The 21131-nt window shown below is 44.3% G+C and overlaps 1 protein-coding gene across 1 annotated transcript in view; it reads left to right on the top strand.

Moving 5' to 3' along the window:
• Positions 1–21131, top strand: part of THSD7A (thrombospondin type 1 domain containing 7A) — a 353889-nt gene that overhangs the window by 148171 nt on the left and 184587 nt on the right. Inside the window, exon 2 of the mRNA XM_036760403.1 lies at positions 6159–6990. Coding sequence (XP_036616298.1) covers positions 6159–6990 — 832 coding nt within the window. The remainder of the gene's footprint in view (positions 1–6158; positions 6991–21131) is intronic.

Raw genomic sequence — 21131 nt, 5'->3', positions numbered from 1 at the left:
GACTCTTTTTAAAAAAAATTATTGTAGACTCAAACACCAGAACACAAGTACTGAATGGAGAAAAGAAACAAAAACATATCATAAACTTAAATATTTAAAATTAAATACAAAAGAAGAAAGAAAAAAACAAACATGTCATGTGTATAACAGAACATAAAAGAGGATTCAAAATATGTAACATTAAATTTTCACTTCAAGAAAGCTTATATGATAAATAGTACACATTGTGTTGAGAACTGTCCATCTTTTCTTTACTTCCTTGTAAGTTGTCTTTTGTTCTCTGCTGTACACTTTTTTACTTTGTTCTTTTTTTTTCCTTACCACACCCCCCAGAAGGCTACAATTAAGTTTGGATATGTTTCTCTATAGGTATAACTATGTACATACACACACACACACACACACACACACACACACACACATATATATATATATATATACATCCATATATAGACATATACTTTCCCAAACAAATTCTACTCCTGATCTTTTTCTTATGTTTATACATATCTCTTATTTCCCATACCTCCTGCCTTCTCTACTTGCTTCTACCCACTACCTTCCTATTACTTACGTACCCCTCTCCAAGCATCCCTCCCCTATCTTCCCATTCCCATAAATCTAAACACCCTTCTATACCCCCATTTTACCTATACCCTTACCCTCCCTTCTAAAGATCCCTCCCTTGTCCTCTCCCCCCTCCCTATGCCCTACCATTTTATTTCTTCTGAATTTAGAAGACTTTTATATTATTCTAAATATATATATGTATTTTTCCCTCTTCAACCCATTCCCAATGAAAGTTAAGTGACCAAAAGTACCAGCCTCCTTCCCCCATCTAATTCCTCTGCATTGATTCATCCTCTTGTACCTCGTATGCAAGAGATGTGACTCTTGTCAGGAAATAACTGCTCAGTGGGTGTGTGTTGATTGGACAAGTGACCGATCCACTAAGGACAGATTGCCTGGGTCAAATTTCTGACCACAAATTAATTGTCTGGGAATGATTTACTCATATTCAGTGACATTTCAGCACAGACTTAGATCCACTCCTCAAGGTGATTGGGATCAAAGAATCAAAGGTTTCGAGCTGAAAGGGATCTTTGAGGCCATCAAATATACCCCACTCACAAGTCACCCCACAGGAGGAGGAGACTGAGGCATGGAGTGTAAGTCACCTTCCCAGGGTCACACAGCTCGGGAGTGTCTGAGGTGGGATTGGAATCCAGATCTTCTGCCCATGACCAACATGTTACCACCGTACTAAACTGAGGGCCAAGTCTATCGCCATGCCTAGGAAGGCTTTCTTTCCCTTATCTTGAGACTAATGTACAATCATAAGGCCTTGCTAGAGCTAAACACTTTGATGTCAAAGTTATACAGACAGGAAATACCTCACACATGTATGTACATATCTGTGTGTGCGTTCATACATGTGCACATGGATGCATTGTGAGCACACATGTTCTCGGGTTAGTGCATTCTTGCACATGGGTCTTATGGGAGCATATGGATCTCTGAGTGTATCTCCTTCCATGATCAATATACAGCCTTGAACCATCATGATTTCCTTCCCTTTTTTAACTGAACTATTGCCATCTGCTAATGAGAATACAGTAACATTCCTCCTATGGGGCAATTCTGCTTTTTTATCTGTTGGCTCAGACAAAACTTCAGACACTTCAGGTAAAAGCACAGCATGAGTTGTAAAAATAATCATTGCACAGGCTGGGTAATTTGCAAGGTTGTTGAATAAATTCCAGTTTCTTTTGAAGTGGCTGAGGGCGAGGGCATCAATTGAATAGAGAAGCATTTGCTGAGTGCTGACTATGTGCAAGGGACTACTCTGGAGATAGGAAGAGAGAAATGAAACAGTTCCCGCTCTCAAGTAGGTGCAAGGATGGCCAATAAATCTGAAATGTGTATGAAGAAACCCAAAGCCTTTTCGAGAGGCAGACCGAGATAGCAAGAGTGTGGTGGGGTGGGGTTGGGGGACTGGAATTGGGAAGGACCAGCCTCCTGCAGAAGGAGGCACCTTTCCTGGGATGTGTTCTGAAGGAAGCTCGGGATTCTGTGAAGCAGAGGTGAGGAGGGCAAACATTCCAGGCACCCTGGGCAAAGTCACCAAGGTGGACAAGAGCACATCATGACCAGGGAACGTTTAGCAGTCCAGTCAAGCCTGGAAAAATAAACAGGAGCAAACTATGAACAGCTTTCAGGGGCAGGCTGGGGTTTCGCATTTTATGCTCAAGGGAATAGGAAGCCATGGGAGGGCTTCATTTAGGGGGAGAACATGGTCAGATGACAGTCAGATCCGTTATCGATGTTATTGAATACATCAGTGGGCCAGGCTTTGACTCAGGTACCCTTCATAGTTCAAACCTGGAGTCTTCACTGAAGAATAAAGGAAAAGCTGGATTTCTGAACCAAAAGCCAGGACTTTGTACCCAGATCATTGGTTTAAGATTCAGGGCTGACCATGAGGCTGTCCCACCAAATGGTTACCCATGTGCCCAATACAAAGATCCTCCCACAGGAGCCTGCTTCTTCATTCACTATCCATGACTATCCTTGGCCCATGGAGACCAGGTGCAGGGGCTGGGTGACCCACCTTCTTTTCGTTTCCCTGGAATCAGCTCAACACTCGCTTGTGGATAGTAGAGCCCAAGCTGAATGTGCCCCAGACTCCACGTTATGAGTTCTCAAATGGCAGTTAGAGAGTGGGGTTTATGATAGATTTTTTAAAGTTAGGTACACAAGACACAATAGTCAATGACTATAGTAATCTACTGTTTGATAAACCCAAAAAGTCCAACTTCTGGGATAAGAACTCACTATTTCAAAAAACTGCTGGGAAAATTGGAAAATAGTATGGCAGAAATTGAATATAGACCAATATTTTACACCATATACCAAAATAAAGTCAAAATGGGCTCAGGATTTAGATACAAAGGCTGATACTATAAGCAATTTGGGAAAACAAGGAATAGTTTACCTGTCAGATTTATGGAGAAGGGAAAAATTTTTGACCAAACAAGAGATAGAGAGCATTACAAATTGCAAACTGGAGAATTTTGATTATGTTAAATTGAAAAGTTTTTCTACAAACAAAGCCAATGCAACCAAGATTGGGAGGGAAACAGAAAATTGGGAAAGAATTTTTATAACCACTATCTCTGATAAAGGCCTCATTTCTAAAATATACAGGGAACTGAGTTAAATTTATAAGAATACAAATCATTCTCCAATTGATAAATGGTCAAAGGATATGAACAGGCAGTTTTCAGAGGAAGAATTTAAAGATATCTACAGGCATATGAAAACATGCTCTAAATCACTATTAGAGAAATTCAAATCAAAACAACTCTTAGTCAGCACAGCTCACCTGTCAGATTGGCTAACATGACAAAACAGGAAAATTATAAATGCTGGAGAAGATGTGGGAAAATTGAAACACTATTGGATTGTTGGTGGAGTGGTGAACTGATCCAACCATTGTGGGGAGCAATTTGGAACTGTGCCCAAAGGGCTATAAAATGTACATATCCTTTGACCCAGCAATACCACCTCTAGGACTGTATCTCAAAGAGATCATACAAGTGGGAATAGGGCCCATATGTACAAAAATATTTATAGCAACTCTTTTTGTGGTGGCAAAGAATTGGAAATCAAGGGGATGCCCATCAATTGTGGAACAGCTAAACAAGTTGTGGTATGTGAATGTAATGGAATACTGTTGTGCTATAAGAAATGAGGAGCAGACAGACTTCATAATAACCTGGAAAGACTTACATAATCTGATGCTGAGAGAGGAGAGCAGAACCAGGAGAACATTATGCAGGATTATAGACACATCGTATCCTTGATGGCTCTTCTCAGCAATGCAAGGTTCTAAGACAGCTCCAAAAGATTCATGGTAGAAAAAGCTATCCACATCCAGAGAAAGAATTATGGAGTCTGAATGTAGATTGAAGCAAACTATTTGCTCTCTCTTTTTTTCCTTTTTTTTTGGTTTTGTTTCTTTTCTCATGGTTCATCCCATTGGTTATAATTCTTCTTTACAACTCAACTATTGTGAAAATAAGTTTAATGTGAAAGTATATGTAGAACCTACATCAGATTGCATGATGTCTTGGGGAGGGGAGGGGGATGGAGAAGGAGGGGGAGAAAATTTGGAAATCAAAAACTTGTGGAACTGAGTGTTGTAAACTAAAAATAAAAAATAAATTTAATTTTTTTTTAAATTCTCCTTGAAGATCTTTCTCCTAACAAAGGACCAGAAGGTATCTGAGGGCAGAAGGAACTTTATGGCACTCATCAGGAGTGTTATGTTATTAGCATTCTTCTCTATGGCTGACTGATCAGCCGTGGAGCCTTTGGCCAGGCATTTAATCTCTTTGGGCCTCATGTGTGCTTGTCTTCAGCTACTTAAGGACAGAATCTGTGCCCCTCATCTTGTACCCCCTGTGGCATCTAGCACCTATGGGATCGAGTTGTACAGTGTTAAGCCTAGGGTCAGGAGAGATGTACATCCAGCTCAAGCCCTGGAAGAAACCTTAGAAGTTATCACATTCAAGCATCTTGGTTTGTAAAGCAGGAAAAGACTCAGTTTGCTGATGTGACATTGACATATTCAGTCAAATCCTAGTGGTTGAGATGGAGTCTCTGTCACCCTCTCCAGTGCAGACTGACGGGCAAGCTGCTGGGCATCTTCCCTCCAATGCTTGCTGACTGTTAGGCCCAGGGCAGTCAATCGGTGAATCATCTTTGTTCAGCTCCAGCTCTATGCCAGAGACTGAACCAGGGAACAAGAAAGCGTTCCTGGCCTCGTGGAGCTTCCCACATTGATGAGTGTCACTGTATGCAATAAATATGCCACATAAATATAAGGCAATTTCATAGCATGAGGGGAAGGATGCGCTATCAGCTGGAAGGATAGGAAACAGCCTCAGAAAACAGAGGGCACATTCATAGCTGAGCTCTGATGGAAGCAAGGGATTCTGGGAGCCAAGGTGAGGAGGAAAGATCATTTCAGCATGGTGGATAGCCTGTGTAAGATGGCAAGTGAAATCTTGTGGGGGAGAAACGACTCAGAGGACCCTCTTACTGGCCATGGAGTGCATGAAAGGGAGGGATAAGGTGTAGTTAGTTCATAAAAGGCTTGGAATCTCAAACCAAGGAGTTTGCATTTGATCTGAGAGGTAATAGGGAGCAGTTGAGATGCCTAAGCATAAAAGCAACGCTGTCAGGCAACTGAGCCTCAGTCTCCATATCTGCACAATGGATGCACTTAGCACACCAGGTAGCTGTGATGACCACATGGCAGGATGTATGGAGAACATTGTGACATAGTCTTCACAAACCCCCTCTAGACCTCCATGTTGCTTCTTCTTGTGGCATGCTATTAACAGTTCAGTGATTCACTGTCAGATTGAAGTGAATTGGAACAAAGCTGCTGCTCAGAAAAATTACATCCATCCTTGAGTTAAATGTTCCCTCTCCTGCATATCCTGCACTTCATTAGTGGCCGATCCACAGAGAGGGTTTGGGGAAGATTGTTAGGCAATTTTGCATGCAGAATGTGCAGAATTGTGCATGCCATTATCAAGCCCTGGTTAATACCGGGTAAACACTTTAATTTTTGGCAGCATCCACAGGACATGACTGTTCTTCCCCAAAGTCTTGATTGCATAAAAAATAAATGAATAAATAAAAGTAATGTGCTAAAAGAAATTAACTGCCCAGAAGAGGAACATGCCTGAAGGAGCTGAGGGGCTCACCAGAGGCCATTATCTCTGCCAATGCCTGAAATGGACTTGGTGGGTGGAAGCCAGAAGTGATAGATTTTCAATGTGACTAATCTCTAATGCCCTTTATGAGCAAAGATCTTGTAATTACCCAACATAAAAATACGAGAATAAAGGCAAATGCATTTATAATCACAAAAGGACAAGAGAAAATGTAGCATCTTCGTTGCACATGCCATCTCCCTAATGCCCTAATCCATGCATAATAGATAGTCATCCAGACAGTCCTATCCCAGGGTGTCCCATACATGAGAAGACTTGCTCTCTGGCCACCTGGCAATAACTCTCTGAACTTTGTCAGGGCCCAGTGAGAAAGAGAGAGTTTCTGCTAACGTGTGTCCTGTTTTACAGGTCCCTGGGGTCGATGCATGGGAGATGAATGTGGTCCAGGTGGCATTCAGACCAGAGCAGTCTGGTGTGCTCATGCCGAAGGCTGGACGACACTGCACACAAACTGCAAGCAGGCTGAAAAGCCAGACACCCAACAGGCTTGTTTCAAAGTCTGTGACTGGCACAAAGAGCTGTATGACTGGCACCTGGGAAGCTGGAACCAATGCCAGCCTGTCATGTCCAAGAGTCTGGTGAAGCCAGCAGAATGCACCAAGGGGGAGGAGGGCATCCAGACCAGAGAGATTGCCTGTGTCCAGAAAGCCAACAGGATCAGTGCTGATGACAGCATCTGTGAGTACTTTGAGCCCAAGCCCCTCTTGGAGCAAGCCTGCCTCATCCCTTGCCCACAGGACTGCATTGTGTCTGACTTCTCACCTTGGTCTGAGTGCTCCAAGACATGTGGGAGTGGGCTGCAGCACCGGACACGGCATGTAGTGGCTCCCCCACAGTATGGCGGCTCTGCCTGCCCCAACCTAACTGAGTTCCAGATTTGCCAGTCCAGTCCATGTGAGGCAGAGGAGAGCTTGTACAGCCTGAATGTGGGGCCCTGGAGCACCTGTTCAATGCCCCACACAAGGCAAATAAGGCAGGCGAGGAAGCGAGGGAAGAACAAAGAACGAGAGAAGGACCGAGAGAAAGGAGTGAAGGATCCTGAAGCCCGGGAGCTCATCAAGAAAAAGAGGAACCGAAATAGACAGAACAGGCAAGAAAACAAGCACTGGGACATCCAGATTGGCTATCAGACTCGGGACGTTGTGTGCATGCACAAGAACAGCACAGTTGCAGCCTTCAGGTAATGTCTTTGTCAATCTCCTTGCTGTATCAGCCTGATGGGCAGGCCAGTCAGGGTTCAGGTCTGAGCTATTGAGGGCTAGGGAAAGTCCACATACATGAGAAAAACTTCTCGTTACCAGGCCAAAAGCATTTATTGAAGGACCCACTGGTCAGGTGGAAATCAACAGTCCTGAGATAGGTCCAGAGCCTCCGTATCGTTCAGCAGGGTTAACCCTGAGCCTCAGATTCCAATATTCTGGTGTGTGTTTTGGGCACCACTGATATCAGTTGTGTGGGAGAGCTAACCAGCCACTGGCCCATGCCAAGCCAGCCTTCTCTCCTTTGTTCACTATCTCTCTCCTTGTCCCAGTACAGCATCTGCCAGTCAGGTCCCTGGTCACCAGGGTTGTGGGTCAGTCTCCTATGGACCCAGCCTAAGTCTAGCACTTATATTTCTCTCTTCATACTAAGTCCATGTGCAGCACAGACAGCAAGTCCTAAGTCAATATGGAAAATTGGGTTTCTCCTCCTCTTTGTTCTGGAGAGACAGGAGGAGACTTCAACAAATTAGCTTTGCTATGACTAAGTAACAGGGCATGAGGCCCATTTAGGGAAGAGAAGCCATGTATGCCATACCATCCATCATCTCAAGCTGGCCTGGTATAGGTGCCAATGAACTTTGCCCATTTTGAGCATGTGATAGATCTCTCCCAAGGTGGCCTCCTGCAGAATCTCTTCAGGAAAGAAGCAGGGGCCAGAACAAGTAACCTTATGTCTAGGAGAGGAGTCAGTGATGGAGGGAAAAGAGAGAGCCAGTTCCTGAGAAGCAAGGATTTGGTAAAATAAAAAACTGGATTCAAGCATGTGACTATCCCACAGATAATCAGTGGCCTGCACCACGAGCATTGATCTCTACTATCCACAGCCTACTGTCTGTACCATGATTATGTACCTACTAAGTGTATAGAGCTGGACACCCAGAGTGAGCAGGATCAAGGTCTGGTCTGGGGATTTTGAAGAGGCACACTGGGACAGTGGAAAGAGTAGGAAATTTGGAGTGAGAGGACCTGAGTTCAGATCCCGCTTCTGACACTTACAATAACAGCCAGCATTTATATGGGGTTTTGTTCTTCAGTTGTGACCCTTTGTGGCCCCGTTTGGGGTTTTCTTGGCAAAGATAATGGAGTGGTTTGCCAGCTCCTTCTCTAGCTCATTTGGTGGGTGAGGAAACTGAGGCAAGCACCATCAAGTGACTTGGCCAGGGCCACACAGCTAGTAAGCATCTGAACCAGATTTGGACATAGGTCTTCCTGAATCCAGGTCCAGTGCTTTATCCACTGTGCCACCTAGCTTCTTCTCACATAACCTCTTTATGCCTCAGTTTCCTTATCTGTAAAGTGAAGCGTCTGCACTAAAAGATCTAGCAGCATTTTTCTAGTTCCAAGCTGATGACGTTACAAACATGAGTGCTTTTGTATTCGGTCACACTCCTCTGGGCACACCTGGGGTTAGCTACTACGTAACTGAGTTTGTGTAAGCCTCTCCTTCCCCAGTCTGAGGTACTGGTGAGTTCTGAAGAAAGAAGCTCCACAGGTTTATGGCTTGGGGCCCCATCAGAAGGAGGACGCGTTCTCGGGAGCTGCTGAAACCCGTTTAGTATTCAAACGTAAGATAAAAAAGCTCATCTCGTGGAGTTAACGTACCAAGGCCCATGAGTGAGCCGTACGAGGGGCTCGTGCTTTCCAAATTACCCTATAAACAGAGTTTGCTCTAAACTCCAGTCTAGGGAGATATCAAAGGAGATATTTCTTACTGATTTTATTGAATGAAATAACCAGCTCAGAAGGAAGAAAGGGAGTGGCAGAAATACTCCTTAACCCTTTCCAGCCTAGCTCCTACCTACCTCTGCACACATCAGGACATATCACTTCATGCCATGCATTCCATATCACAGCCCAGGTGGCCCCTTGCTATGCCTTGTACACAACATTGCATCATCTCTCACCTCCACACCACTGCCAGGCTGTCTGCCATGCCTGTGAAGCCCCTCTCTGGGCACTCAGGCTCCCGGGTATGTCTAAAGCAATTGTAACACCAACAAGTTTGTCTTTATCTGGAGACAGAATCCCTTATAGAAGTAGTGGCAGCCAATTAACAAGGTTTGAATAGAGTGGGAAACTCCCAAGTAAGGTAATGCCAATTGTCTAGACAGCCACGAGGAAGGGGAGGAAAAAGGAAATCCCACAGTGCAGTGACAAGTACATCCTGGCATGGAGAAAGTCCTGGGCAGGCAGATTGCTCTTTACCTGGGCCAATGAGCCAGACAAGGCTATAGCCACTTGTGATTGTGTCCATCAGCCATCCATACCCAAAGGTGTACCTCTGTCCTGCCACCTCCTGTTATGAGTAGAGAGCAAAACCCCCTGAGCTCCGCAGATCCTCTGAAGCTGCTGTTTCCTATGATCCATTATTCAATGTCTCCATCAAGTCTGGAAAAACTCACCTCTCCATCAGCCCTTTTCCCAACAGGAGGCTACATCTGGAATATAATCTTTGTGTTCCTATGAAAACAACTTTCTTCCTTTAAAATACAGGTTACAGGTCACCCCCTATGAGAAGCCTTCCCTGAACTCTCTAGTTGTTACTGATTTCTGATCTCAAAAACTCTCCTGCTTACTTCTCGTTTGTATTTCCATGATAGGAAGTGTGGAGGAAGGGATAGAGAGCCAGCATCTGAGTCAGGACCTAAGAAACAGGAAGAACTGATTTCAAATACTGTTTTTGACACTTAATGGCTGTATGACCCTGGGCAAGTCAATTAACCTGGGTTCAAGGCTTATCTCTGATCCTCACTAGCTCTGTGACCCTGGACAAGTCACTTCACTTAGTTCTTTAAACAACATTTTGAGATTATACAAGTTGCAAAGAAGAGACTGATGTGTATTGCCAAAAGGAGTTTTCTCCCCAGGGGGTTCCACAGACCAGTGACATCACAGGGTACATCCTTGTCCCAGTCAGTGTTCAGGCTGCATTCATCAATAGGATGTAAGCTCATGGGGGACAGAGAAAATGGCCAGGATTCACTTTCCCTTTTGTGCTCATCTCCATAGTGTTTAACATGGCACCTGGCACATGAGGTATGGGAGGGGTGCTGAATAAATGCTTGGTGAATCTAGAGAGAGACTAGTTTAATACAAGTCAGTAGACTCAGAAACAGAGGGTGAATCGATGAGATTTCTGAGTCCTGGTCATTGTGTCACACATCTTCTCTTATATACATAGTAAACCCACCTTCCATTCAAACATTTCCAGCTCTTCCCTCTCAGTTGGTGAGGAAGCAGCGCTCCTTGTCAAAACCAGCTCCCCACTATGTGTCCTCAATTACTCTCTACCTCAGATAGTCACCAGCTGTGGGACCCCAGGGGAAATCACTTAACCTCACCATGCCTCAGTTTCTCTATCTGTAAAATGAGGGGTCTGAGCTCCCTGTCCTTTATGGTCCCTTCCACCTCTGTGTCTATAAAGGATTCCTTGCAGCCTGCCTATCAATCCTTCCTTCTCTCTCTCTCTCTCTCTCTCTCTCTCTCTCTCTCTCTCTCTCTCCCTCTCTCTTTCTCTGTCTTAGTTCATAGAAACAGGCTCATCACTGCCTTATGCTTTAAAAACCTTCCTTGCCCCTGTCATCATCAAATATCTCTGGTAGTCTCCTGGAGAGAGAAATTTATACTGCCTAACCCACTAGCCCTTCAAGCCCTTATGATAAGGCCTCCACCTGCTCCACTCTTTGGAAACTTCTTTCTCAGAGGTCACCCAGGACCCCTTAGTTACTAAATTTCTTCTTTGCCTTTTCTCAGTCCCCTTCCTTGATCCTTCATAGCATTTCATGATGTCAGCCACATAGCACTTCCTCACCCAGTTTCAGTGACATTGCTAACTCTTCTTCATTCTTCTCGGATTATTCTTACTCTGTCTCTTTCACTGGCAGATCACAACCAACCCACCTGCTGAAGGACAGAATCCCCAAGGCTCTCTCCTTGGGGCTCTCCTCCCAGTTGTTCATACCATCTACTTCCATGGCTCCAATGACGAGCATCAAACCCATCTCCCCAGTTCTGCTCCCTCTGCAGAGCTCCAGTCCTCTGTGCCAGTTGTCTGTCAGACATCTTTATCTGGACACCCCGTTGATGCCTCAAGAACAACATATGAGTTAGTTTGGTGGCAATGTGCCTAAAGTGTGTGCTAGCCTTAGAATCAGGAAGAACTGAGTCCAAATATGGCCTTAAAGGTTACTGGCTGTGTTACCCTGGGAAAGTCACTTAATTCTCTGACTTCAGTGTCCTCATTGGTTACCAACAAGGAGATTGGCTATAATGACCTCTAATGCACTTTCCTGCTCTAAATCTATGATCCTGTGTCCATTATCTCCTACCTCTCATGCCAGCTGCCCTCTTTCCCTATATGGCATCCCCATCTTCACTAACACAGAGGTTTGAAACCTCATTGTCACTGAAGATTCTTCTCTCTCCCTCAGCCTTCACATCCAATCAGTTATGAAGTCTTGTTGGTTCTGCCTCCACAGCCATCCTCATCCTGCCTCTCAGAATCTTTCTCTGCCTTCCAAGGAGCCTCCCCTGATGGCTTCTACTGAAAGTGTTCTCTCTACTCAAATGTTCTGAGAGCACTTGGTCTGCATCTGCTGCCTTAGCCCCATCAAGCACATACTGCTGGAAATGCATTTACCTGGGCCCAACTTGTGTTCCCCAGAACAAGGGGGCTCCTTGAGGGTCATGTGGTTCTTCATCTTTGTCTCCTCAGCCCTCCAGGACAGGGCCTGGTACATGGTAGTCACTAAAAACATGACTTTTCTCCTAGTCATCTCTTGTCCCATGGATAATCTCCTTCACACCATGGCTCTGTTCTAGAGAAGGGTACTTAAGACATTGGCAATGAGATTGTTTTCTTTGTGGTTTTTTTTTTCTTCTTTCCTTTTTTCTTTCTCTTTTTCCTTCCCTCCTCTCCCTCCCCTTATTTTTCATTCCTTCTCTTTCTTTCTCTTTCTTTCCTTCCCATCTCTCTCCTTTTTTCCTTTCTTTCTTCCCTTCCTTCCTTTCTTTTCTTTTTTCTCCCTTTCTCTTTTTCTTTCTCCCATTCCTTCCTTTTTCCCTTCTTCCTTCCTTTCTATCATTTCTTTCCTCCCTTCCTTTTTTTCTCCATTTCTCTCTTTTTATTTCTCTTTCTCTTTCCTTTCCTCTCCCCTGTCTCCCCCCTTCCCTCCTTTCCTTCCTTCTTTCCTTCCTTCTTTCCTTCCTTCCTTCTTTTCCTCTCTTCTTTATTTTATCTCTTTCCTTCTTGCTTTTTAAAGCTTTAGCTCCTGCTGATTGCACCAGTATGCTCTGCTCCTTCCCAGCTCCCATATGACACAATTTCCCCTCTCTGCTTCGCCTCTCTCCTCACTGTCTGCTCCATTTCTTGCCATCCTCATCCTGGTTCCTGCAGAGCTGAGAGGATTTCTGGGCTATATTCATAGGAAGGCTGTCTCTCTTTCTCTCCCTAACTGTCCTTGCTCCCAGGACAAGCTCCCAGGAACCTCCTCCCCACTAGATATAACAGGTGATTACACATTATGTCGCCTTTGCTTCTGTCAGTACAGTCTGCCACCCCCTGCTGTTGCCTGTGGGTGAGCACACTGCAGCCGCCAGCCTTGGCTTGGCCCATTTCATGGAACTTTTATTGTTCAATTAAAATGTGTAATTAGAATAGTTTAGCTGTCCTAAGTTAACTAATGTATTAAACATCCCACAGATCATTTGGCACAGACACTTATTGACCGCTAGAAGCTGCAGTCCTATTGTGACAGGAGTCTTGTTCTTCCTCCTTGTGATACAGGAACTCAAACATGTAAACATGTATATACACAGGCATGTTCCTTTTAATGCCTTTATCTATTTAAGAGTACATTTCAAAAGGGAGATCTTTCTTTGTCCATGTGGGGAAAACAGACCCCCTTGTGTGCTTTAGAAGTCCAAGGGTATATTGGCCCAATTTTAACGCATTAAAATGGTGATTATGTTTGTTATATTTTTTTCACGTGATGTATTGAAAGTCTTCTTCAGGAAGACAAAGGGTTGGAGGCAGATGCAGACTAGAAGGTGGAGAGCAGCCCCCATAGAGGGGTCTCTCTCAGTCCGTGGCACTTTACTTATATAAATTCTTACTCCAATGAAGTAATGTGTAAAATAGAGAAATAAGAGAGAGAGAGAAGGAATGTAAGAAGGAGATCAAGAAAGAAGAAATGAAAGAAAGAAAAAAGAAAAGAAGGGGAAGGAAGGAAGGAAGGAAGGAAGGAAGATTAATTAAGTACTTGCCTTGTGCCTGTCACTGCCCTAAGTGATAGAGATGCTCAGGGAAAAGAAGCAGCCACATGCAGGCCTCTAGGATAAAGAAGAGAGCCCAGATCTAGGGGCCAGGGTATGACCTTCGAAATCTAATGCTTTCCCCCATGCTGTAACATTACCTTGTCCTTAACATGGCACCAGCTGAGATCTTTATTCCACAGTGAGTCTGCTGTGTACTTTCCTCCCCACAGCCTGGTGGAGTAGATGATGCAAGTCTCATTATCACCAGTTCATAGACAAGGAAAACAGATGCTCAGAGACATTGAGTAACTTGCCTCAGGTCCCCAGCCAGTAAGTGTTTGGGGCAGGATTCCAGCCCAGGTTTCCCAATTCCATGTCCATCCCTCTCTATCCATACTCTACAGGAATATAAATGATTATTTTAATCAAAATAAAATTTTCCACCAAGGTGACTTGATTGTTTCAGCCTAACTAACCTGTAAGTCTATGCAAATGAAGCCCAGGATAACATACTAAACCTTAAGTAAAATCAAGTTTAAAGTAAACAGAGACATTTGGAGGGTTTCACTTAACTACTCCTAACAACAACTGATGCTCAGAATGATTAAAACAATGGAAAAGGAAAGCAAAATCATGGCCTAAAGACCCAATTCCATTTTGAAGAGGGATGTAGTGTCCAAGACACAAGTGGTGATCACCCCCAAACTCCCCCCACCAGGTCAGATCCCATCTAGAGTCCTGTGATTGATTCTGGAGGTCACGTTTCAGAAAGGTCGTTGAGAACCTGAAGAGCATCTGGAGGAAGGTAACCAGAATAAGGGAAGGCCTCGAGCTCTTGATTAATGAGCACTGGGACACAGAACTGAGAATGTTTTGCTTGGAGAAGAAAAGCCTGGGAGGATAAACTGACTGGCTCTGAGTGTTAGACAATCTATAATGTCAAGAAGGCTTGTGATTTGTTCTACCTGGCCACAGAAACCAGGGCTAGAGGCAGTGGATGGAAGGGCAAGGAGACAAAGTTTGTTTTGATAGAAAGACCATCTTCCTACCAATTAAAAGTGTCCCAAAATAGAGACTGCTGCCTTGGGATGTGCTGAACTCCACTCTGCTGGAAGTTTTCAGATGGAGCCTGTCACCCAGGAAGTTGTTGAGAGCACACTTGTCCCTGACTGGGCATGAGTAGATGCCCACTGAGCCCCATTCCATGTGAGGGGTGCCCACAAGATACTGATCCATCGTCGACACCAATCCATTCACAAAGCCATTCTCTCTATGAATGAATGAATGTTTTCTCAGCACCTTTAAAACTGATATTCTCTGCCTCCCCCAGCTCAATATGTGACAGAATTTGCTAAAAATAAGTGTGTCTCCTTTGCATGCTCATGCTGTGGAAAGAATAGAAAAGCTCACTAGGAACTTTCTCAGCATAGGAAGTACTTTTCACCTTGGACCGGCCCTACTTACATGATTTTGAACAAAGACAATCCATCATAACTGAATAACCGGTGAACCCAGGGATAGGGTAATGTGGGCACCTTGGCTGGCTCAGTGTCCTCAGGGACAACGAGGAGTATTTCAAATGTAGGCTTTAGCAAAGAAAATGACTGAGACTGAACAGTGCCCAGTGAAATCTACCATAGATCCAGTTATGTGGCAGGATGAGGAGAACCAGGTCAGCCACATATATGAGAGATCCATGGGGGACCTTCCTAGAAATGGCACAGTGTTTACGCGTACTTTTCAAAAGGGAGATCTTTCCTTGTCCAAGTGTGAAACATAGACCCCCTTGTGTACTTTAAAATCCCAAGGGTATATTGGCTGAATTTTAATGCATTAAAATGGTGACTATGTCTATTATGTTTTTTCACTTAATGTATTGAAAGTCTTCTTCAGGAAGGCAAAGAGTTGGAGATAGATGCTGGCCATAAGGTGGAGAGCAGCCCCCAATAGATGGGTCTCTCTCAATCCATGGCTCTTTACTTGTATAAATTCTTACTCCAATGAAGTAATGTGTAAAATAGAGAAATAAGAAAGAGGGAGGAAGAGAGAGGGAGAGAGAGAGAGAGATGGAGAAAGCGAGAGAGAGAGTTCTATGTGAGCAACAGCAACAAGGTTGGTGTGGCTGAACTGTAGAATATGTGGAGAGAAGTAAATTGTCAGGAAACTAGAAATGTGAATCTAAGAAAAAGAGACTAGACTTTGGAGAGATTTGAATGCCAAGCCAAGTATTGTATATTTCATCATGGAGGTCACTTCAAATAGAGAACCAACGGCATGTATTGTGTGGTGGGCTGTGAGGAGAGAAGAGAAGGCATGTGGGTAGACCCACGCTTGAGAAAACTCACTTTGGCAGCTGAGTGGAGAATGGACTGGACCAGGACGAGTCCTGATGTTATCACAATAACTTAAGTGTGATGGTATAAGGGTCAGGGCCAGAATAGGGTCTGGCTAAGTGAAAGAAGAAGATGTCTCTGAGAGATGTTGGGAAGACAGAAACAACAAGACTTGACAAAAGATTGGATATGGGGAGTGAGTGAGAGATAGATGTTGAGGATAATGTTGAGGCTGCAAGGCCAGATAACTGGGAAGATGGTGGAATCCTCAACAGTAATAGGGAAGTTTAGGACAGGGAAGGATTTGAGTGTGTTGGGCTGGGGAGAGGAAAGAGAATGAGTTCTGTTTTGGACATGCTGGTTCTGAGATGTCTGTGGGACATCCAAGTGGAGGTCTCTGAAAGGCAGCTGGTGATCTGAAATGGAGCTCAGGAGAGAAACTAGGGATGGACATACAGATCTGGGAATTATCCACATAGAGATGAGAACTAAACACATGGAAGATAATAACACTGCCAAGTGTGATAGTAGAGAGCAAATGTTCTTCACCTGCAGTCAATAGACCACCAAGGGGTCCATGAGAGATTTCAGGGGGGCCAAGGACTCAGATGGGAAAAAATTCCATATTGATTTTACTATAACTGCTGTCCTTTGTAATCCTAGATATGGATATCATTTTTTCCTAGATGAAAAAAAGCTTTTGCCTAGTTTCAAGTAGATATATTTACAGATAGGATTTCAAGCAGCCCTTCCAAGGAGAGTTGTGGGTGTGGAAATGAACAAGGGAGCTTGCTTTGGGTTTGAGACAAGCCCTTCTTGTCTGTGATGCTCCAAGAACTCTGGGAGTACAAGGGGCTGTGTGAGACAACAATGGAGCATCTGTGTAGCAAAGAGTACTAGTGGGCAGTTGACACAAAGGCACCATGGGGCTGGCTCTTGGGATTGACCAGAAATGGAAGTTTCCACTAGCCTCTTGTTACCAACAGAGCCTCCCAAAAAAGGTCCTTGGAGACTGGTGTTGGCAACATAGCTGAAATCTGGTGACTTTCTGGGAGGTCCCCCAGGCATGCATTAAGTGCTTATTCTGTGCCAAGCAATGCACTCAATGATGAGTATTAAAAAAAACACAAGCAAAATCATGATCCATGTCCTCCAAGAGTTCAGGATCTAGTGGGGGAGATTACATGCAAACAACTATATCCATATGAGATAGAGTAGATGGCACACAGCCTCAGAAGAAAGGTGCTAGCCATGCAGAAAGTGGAGTTTAAATCAAGTCTTAAAGGAAGCCAGGGGGAGGATGTGAGTAGTGAGCAAACTACAGGCATGAGGGACAGCAAGCAAAAAAGCAGCGAGTCAGGAGATGGAGCTTCTGTATTCAAAGGATTGCAAGGTCCATGTCACTAGATCACAAGAGTAGGGTATATGAAGAGTGAAAACATGAGAGGTCCCAGGGAGTGAAGGGCCTGAAACAGAGGGGTGCATATTTGCTCCTGAAGGTAAAGGGGGCCACTGGAGTTTATTGAGTGGGAGGGGAAGAAGGTACCTTGGTCAGACCTTCTGGGGAGGGAGGAAAAATGTGGGTTCAAATCTTACCTCTCTGGCAAATCTCATAAGTGCTCTGAACTTCAGTTTCCTCACCTGTGAAATGTGAGGTGATAATATCAGTTGTAGGGTCATTGATTTCAAGCTAGAAGCAATTCTAGAGGGCATTCTCCCCATCTCCTCCCTGTACTAAAGAGGAATCTCAGGACCAGAAAAGGGAAGTTAAGCTTTACCCAAAGTCAAGCAGGAAGTGCTTGACTCTGCTCTGCTGTCCCAGGAGGCACAGAGCTGGAAGGGGCCTCCAGGATGATGCTGCAGATGAGCAGACTGAGGCCCAAAGGCAGGAAGAGGAATCTCTGTAGAAATTCCAAAGAAGAACATGGAGTGTGGAGGAAAACTGGATGCTGTCAATGGTGCTTCTTTTTCAATGATTATTCAATTTTCAATTAACAAGAATCTCTTTTCTCCCCTTCAGTGGGATATATCTTGCTTGAACTTCTTTAATGAGCCATTGTTCTAATGGAAGATAGCAGGATCAGGACAACAAGGCAGGGGCCGGGGGAGGGATCAGAAGTCCCCAGAGGCTGCAGCTCAGAGTAGCCCCAGGGGACCCTGGGTAATCCATGCAAAAAGGAGGACACTGAACAAAGACAACAGCAATGACCAGAGTTTAAAAAGAAGTCAGAAAGGGGAGCCCTGGAAACAAATCATATTCTAGGATTTAGACTTCAGGGAGACCAAGAGACTGGTGGTGAAGAGGTCCAAGGGAAGCTGCTGAAAAGTGGGTCCAGGCGAGAGCCACGTGCCAGCATCCCTTCGAGCTCTTTCCTCCTCCAGTCCTTCCAGCATCACTGAGCCAGGCATGTTGGCGCTGCAGGGAGCCTGGTGCTGGCTGGACCTGCCCTCTCCTTCCTCAGGGAGGAAAAGCGTGGGAAAGAGCATGCTAAGCCTATGGAAACACCCCTCCCCACTGCTTGGCAAGTGGGCCAAGGACACCTTGAGACCCTTAAGACTCACCTCAGGCACCATAAGGCCTCACTGGGAAGGCAGACAGGGATCCATGGAGCTCAGGGACCACCTCAGATGGGACAGCCACAAGCATTGTGCTCTTCTGCAAACCCATCCCAGTGGAGCCACTGAGAATGAGAATGCTGTAGTCTCCTTCAAAGGACCCAGCACACAAGATCCCTCAGCCAAGATCTCTTTCCCATGAAGCGAGCCAAGGACGCCTCTTCCCAGTCTCTCTCCCATAACTGCCGAAACTTCTTTCTTCACTCACACAGCCAACAGCTTAGTTCTGGGCTCTCCCATATAGTCAAGGTGCATCTTGAAAAGGGTATTCAAAGTCTGAACTTAGTCTCATGAATGTGGCAGGGGAATGTACAGAGGCAAGGCCTGGGAGAGGATCTGCTTTGTGTAGATGGAACTGCATAGACTAGAACTCATAATTACAAGCACTGACTGTACTCTTACCTGGCTTTTAATGATGGTGACAATAATAAGCCTAACAGTATTTTAATAGCATTTGTGTTTATGTTTATCTACGGGGCAGCTGGGTAGTAGAGTAGATAGAGCACCGGGTCTGGAATCAGGAACACTCATCTTCTTGGATTCAAATCTGGCCTCAGACACTTACTAGCTGCATGATCCTGAACATGTCATTTACCCCTGTTTGCCTCAGTTTCTTCATCTGTAAAATGAGCTGGAGAAGGAAATGGCAAACCACTCCAGCATCTTTGCCAAGAAAACCCCAAATGGGGTCACAAAGAGTCAGAAATGACTGAAAAATGACTGAACACCAGTATATGTATGTGTCTGTGCATACGCAAATATATGCCTCCCTTTTCTTCTTCAGGTTCTTTGAAATATCTTTAAAGGAGAATATTACAGTGAAAGGAAAGACAGAATATATTTGTGCATATTCAAATACAATATTAAAATTGTTTGATCATAATGTTGGTAATAACCATTATTCTCACATTAAAATGCCTCTAAAAGGCTAAGAAAAAAAACTCAGAATTAAAATCCAAGTTCTCTTTTCTCTGTAAATCTCATCGATTTTCATTTGAGATGACTATTAAACTAGGTTCCCAATCTCAGAGCTTGTCTTTAATATGCTATGAGCACTTCTTAAGCACTAGGGCTCCCAGATCGTCCCTGAGGGGTTTCCTTCCATTGCCATTGTGGTAGGCAGGAACCTCAGTCTGGGTGTGCTTCATCCCACTGCAAGAGCAATTTTAAAATTCGATTCATATATTTGATGAGCCCCAGTAGATGCTCTAAATGGCCAAAATCAAGGCACATTCTGATCTTCAAAAGAAACCTGTGGATCCTTGGGGTGTAGGAGTGGGGAGGCAGCTTGCCTGGGCTGCTTGGATCCAGATCAAACACAGTTACTGACTCACTGTTTCTTGTTTATTTGATACCAAACTATGATATTTCTTTGCAGCATCAGTATAGGGATCTGTCCAAAGGGTAGAGTTTCTGTAGGTCGATTTTTTGTTCTTTCTCCATGCTGGGCAGTTTGTGTTCACAAGAGGTGGAGAGGGGGACTCCCCACGGAGATTGTGCCCTGCTCTCCAGGACAGAACAAGTCAGATTTCTGCATGAAATCTAAGATATATGAAGACCAAGAAAAAAAAAGTAAGCCCCAGACTCTCAGACTATGTCCAAGGTGCCAAAAATTGAGGGCTAGGGGAAAGAAATTAAAGGAAACAGAAGGAATATTTGGCAACATTGGCCAGAAGGAGCAGCAAGAAATAGCAGGGCAGAAAAACATCAGAATTTAAATGGGAGGAGTCAGACAGAATCCCAGCTGACTTTAATCCAAGGGTTTCATAGTAGAGGCTGGCACCATCTATACTACACATGCCCGAGTAATTTCAAGGGCTGCCAATCAGCAGATCTGTCAGTGCTGGGAAGTGTGCAAGGTCATGTGGGTTGCCTGATCTGTGCTGGGCCATGTTCCTTCCAGACTGATGAATTCTGATTCTAGCTGTGACTTTCAGTAGCCAAACTGTGTCCCTAGGCAAGTCACTTAATCTCTCTGGGCCAAAAAGATCATCAGTTTAAATGACTAAGCTTTTATCAAAGGTCAGTGTGGTCTCAGATGTACAAGGCACTGGGGATTCGAAGACCAAAAGGAAGTATTCTCTGCCCTCAAGGAGTTTACATTCAACAGGACCCTCTAGAATGGCAGGCTGAAGCCCAAACTGTAGAACTGAATATCCCAGTTCCAAGCACACTGCCTTGCACATGGAGATCGCTGTACAAATGTTTGCTCATTTGAAATGAATTAGAGATAAATGTAAATTCTTATACCGTGGTTCAAAAATTGAACTGCATAAAGCAGGATCATGGAAATAAGACTGGACCAGATTTCTTTTTTGTGGACAAAGCCCAGGTTGGAAACTCAGTGTGGTTCAGCAGTGTGACCTGGCAGTTGGGAAACTTACTGTTGCTTTAGGTTATATGAAGAAAAGCAGGTGTCATGAATGAATGAATGAGTGAGTGAGTGAGTGAATGAATGAATGAATGAATGCATGAGTAAATGAATAAGTGAATGAATGAGTGAATGAATAAATGAATGAGTGAGTGAATGAATGAATGAGTGAATGAATAAATGAATGAGTGAGTGAATGAATGAATGAATGAGAGAAAAGAGGGAGTTGTATTGTACTTGGCTCTGATCCATTAGCATCTGAACCATTTTATTCAGCCCTGAGAGACATGTGGTGTCAGGGAAAACACTGACAAACAGTTGCATCCAGAGGCCTGTGATTAGCATGACTGGGGCTGTCTGCACTCCAGCTGATGGGACCAGGAATTTTTAGCATCAGTGAGAGAAGATTCAAGGAAGGAGAATGGCTGCCTTCAAGTGTTTGATGGGCTGTCTTATGGAAGAGAGATCGGTTCTATTTCTCTTG

The sequence above is a fragment of the Trichosurus vulpecula genome, chromosome 5 (assembly GCF_011100635.1).
Source record: "Trichosurus vulpecula isolate mTriVul1 chromosome 5, mTriVul1.pri, whole genome shotgun sequence".
Taxonomy (NCBI): Eukaryota; Metazoa; Chordata; class Mammalia; order Diprotodontia; family Phalangeridae; genus Trichosurus; species Trichosurus vulpecula.
This window is presented reverse-complemented; position numbering and strand designations above follow the sequence as displayed.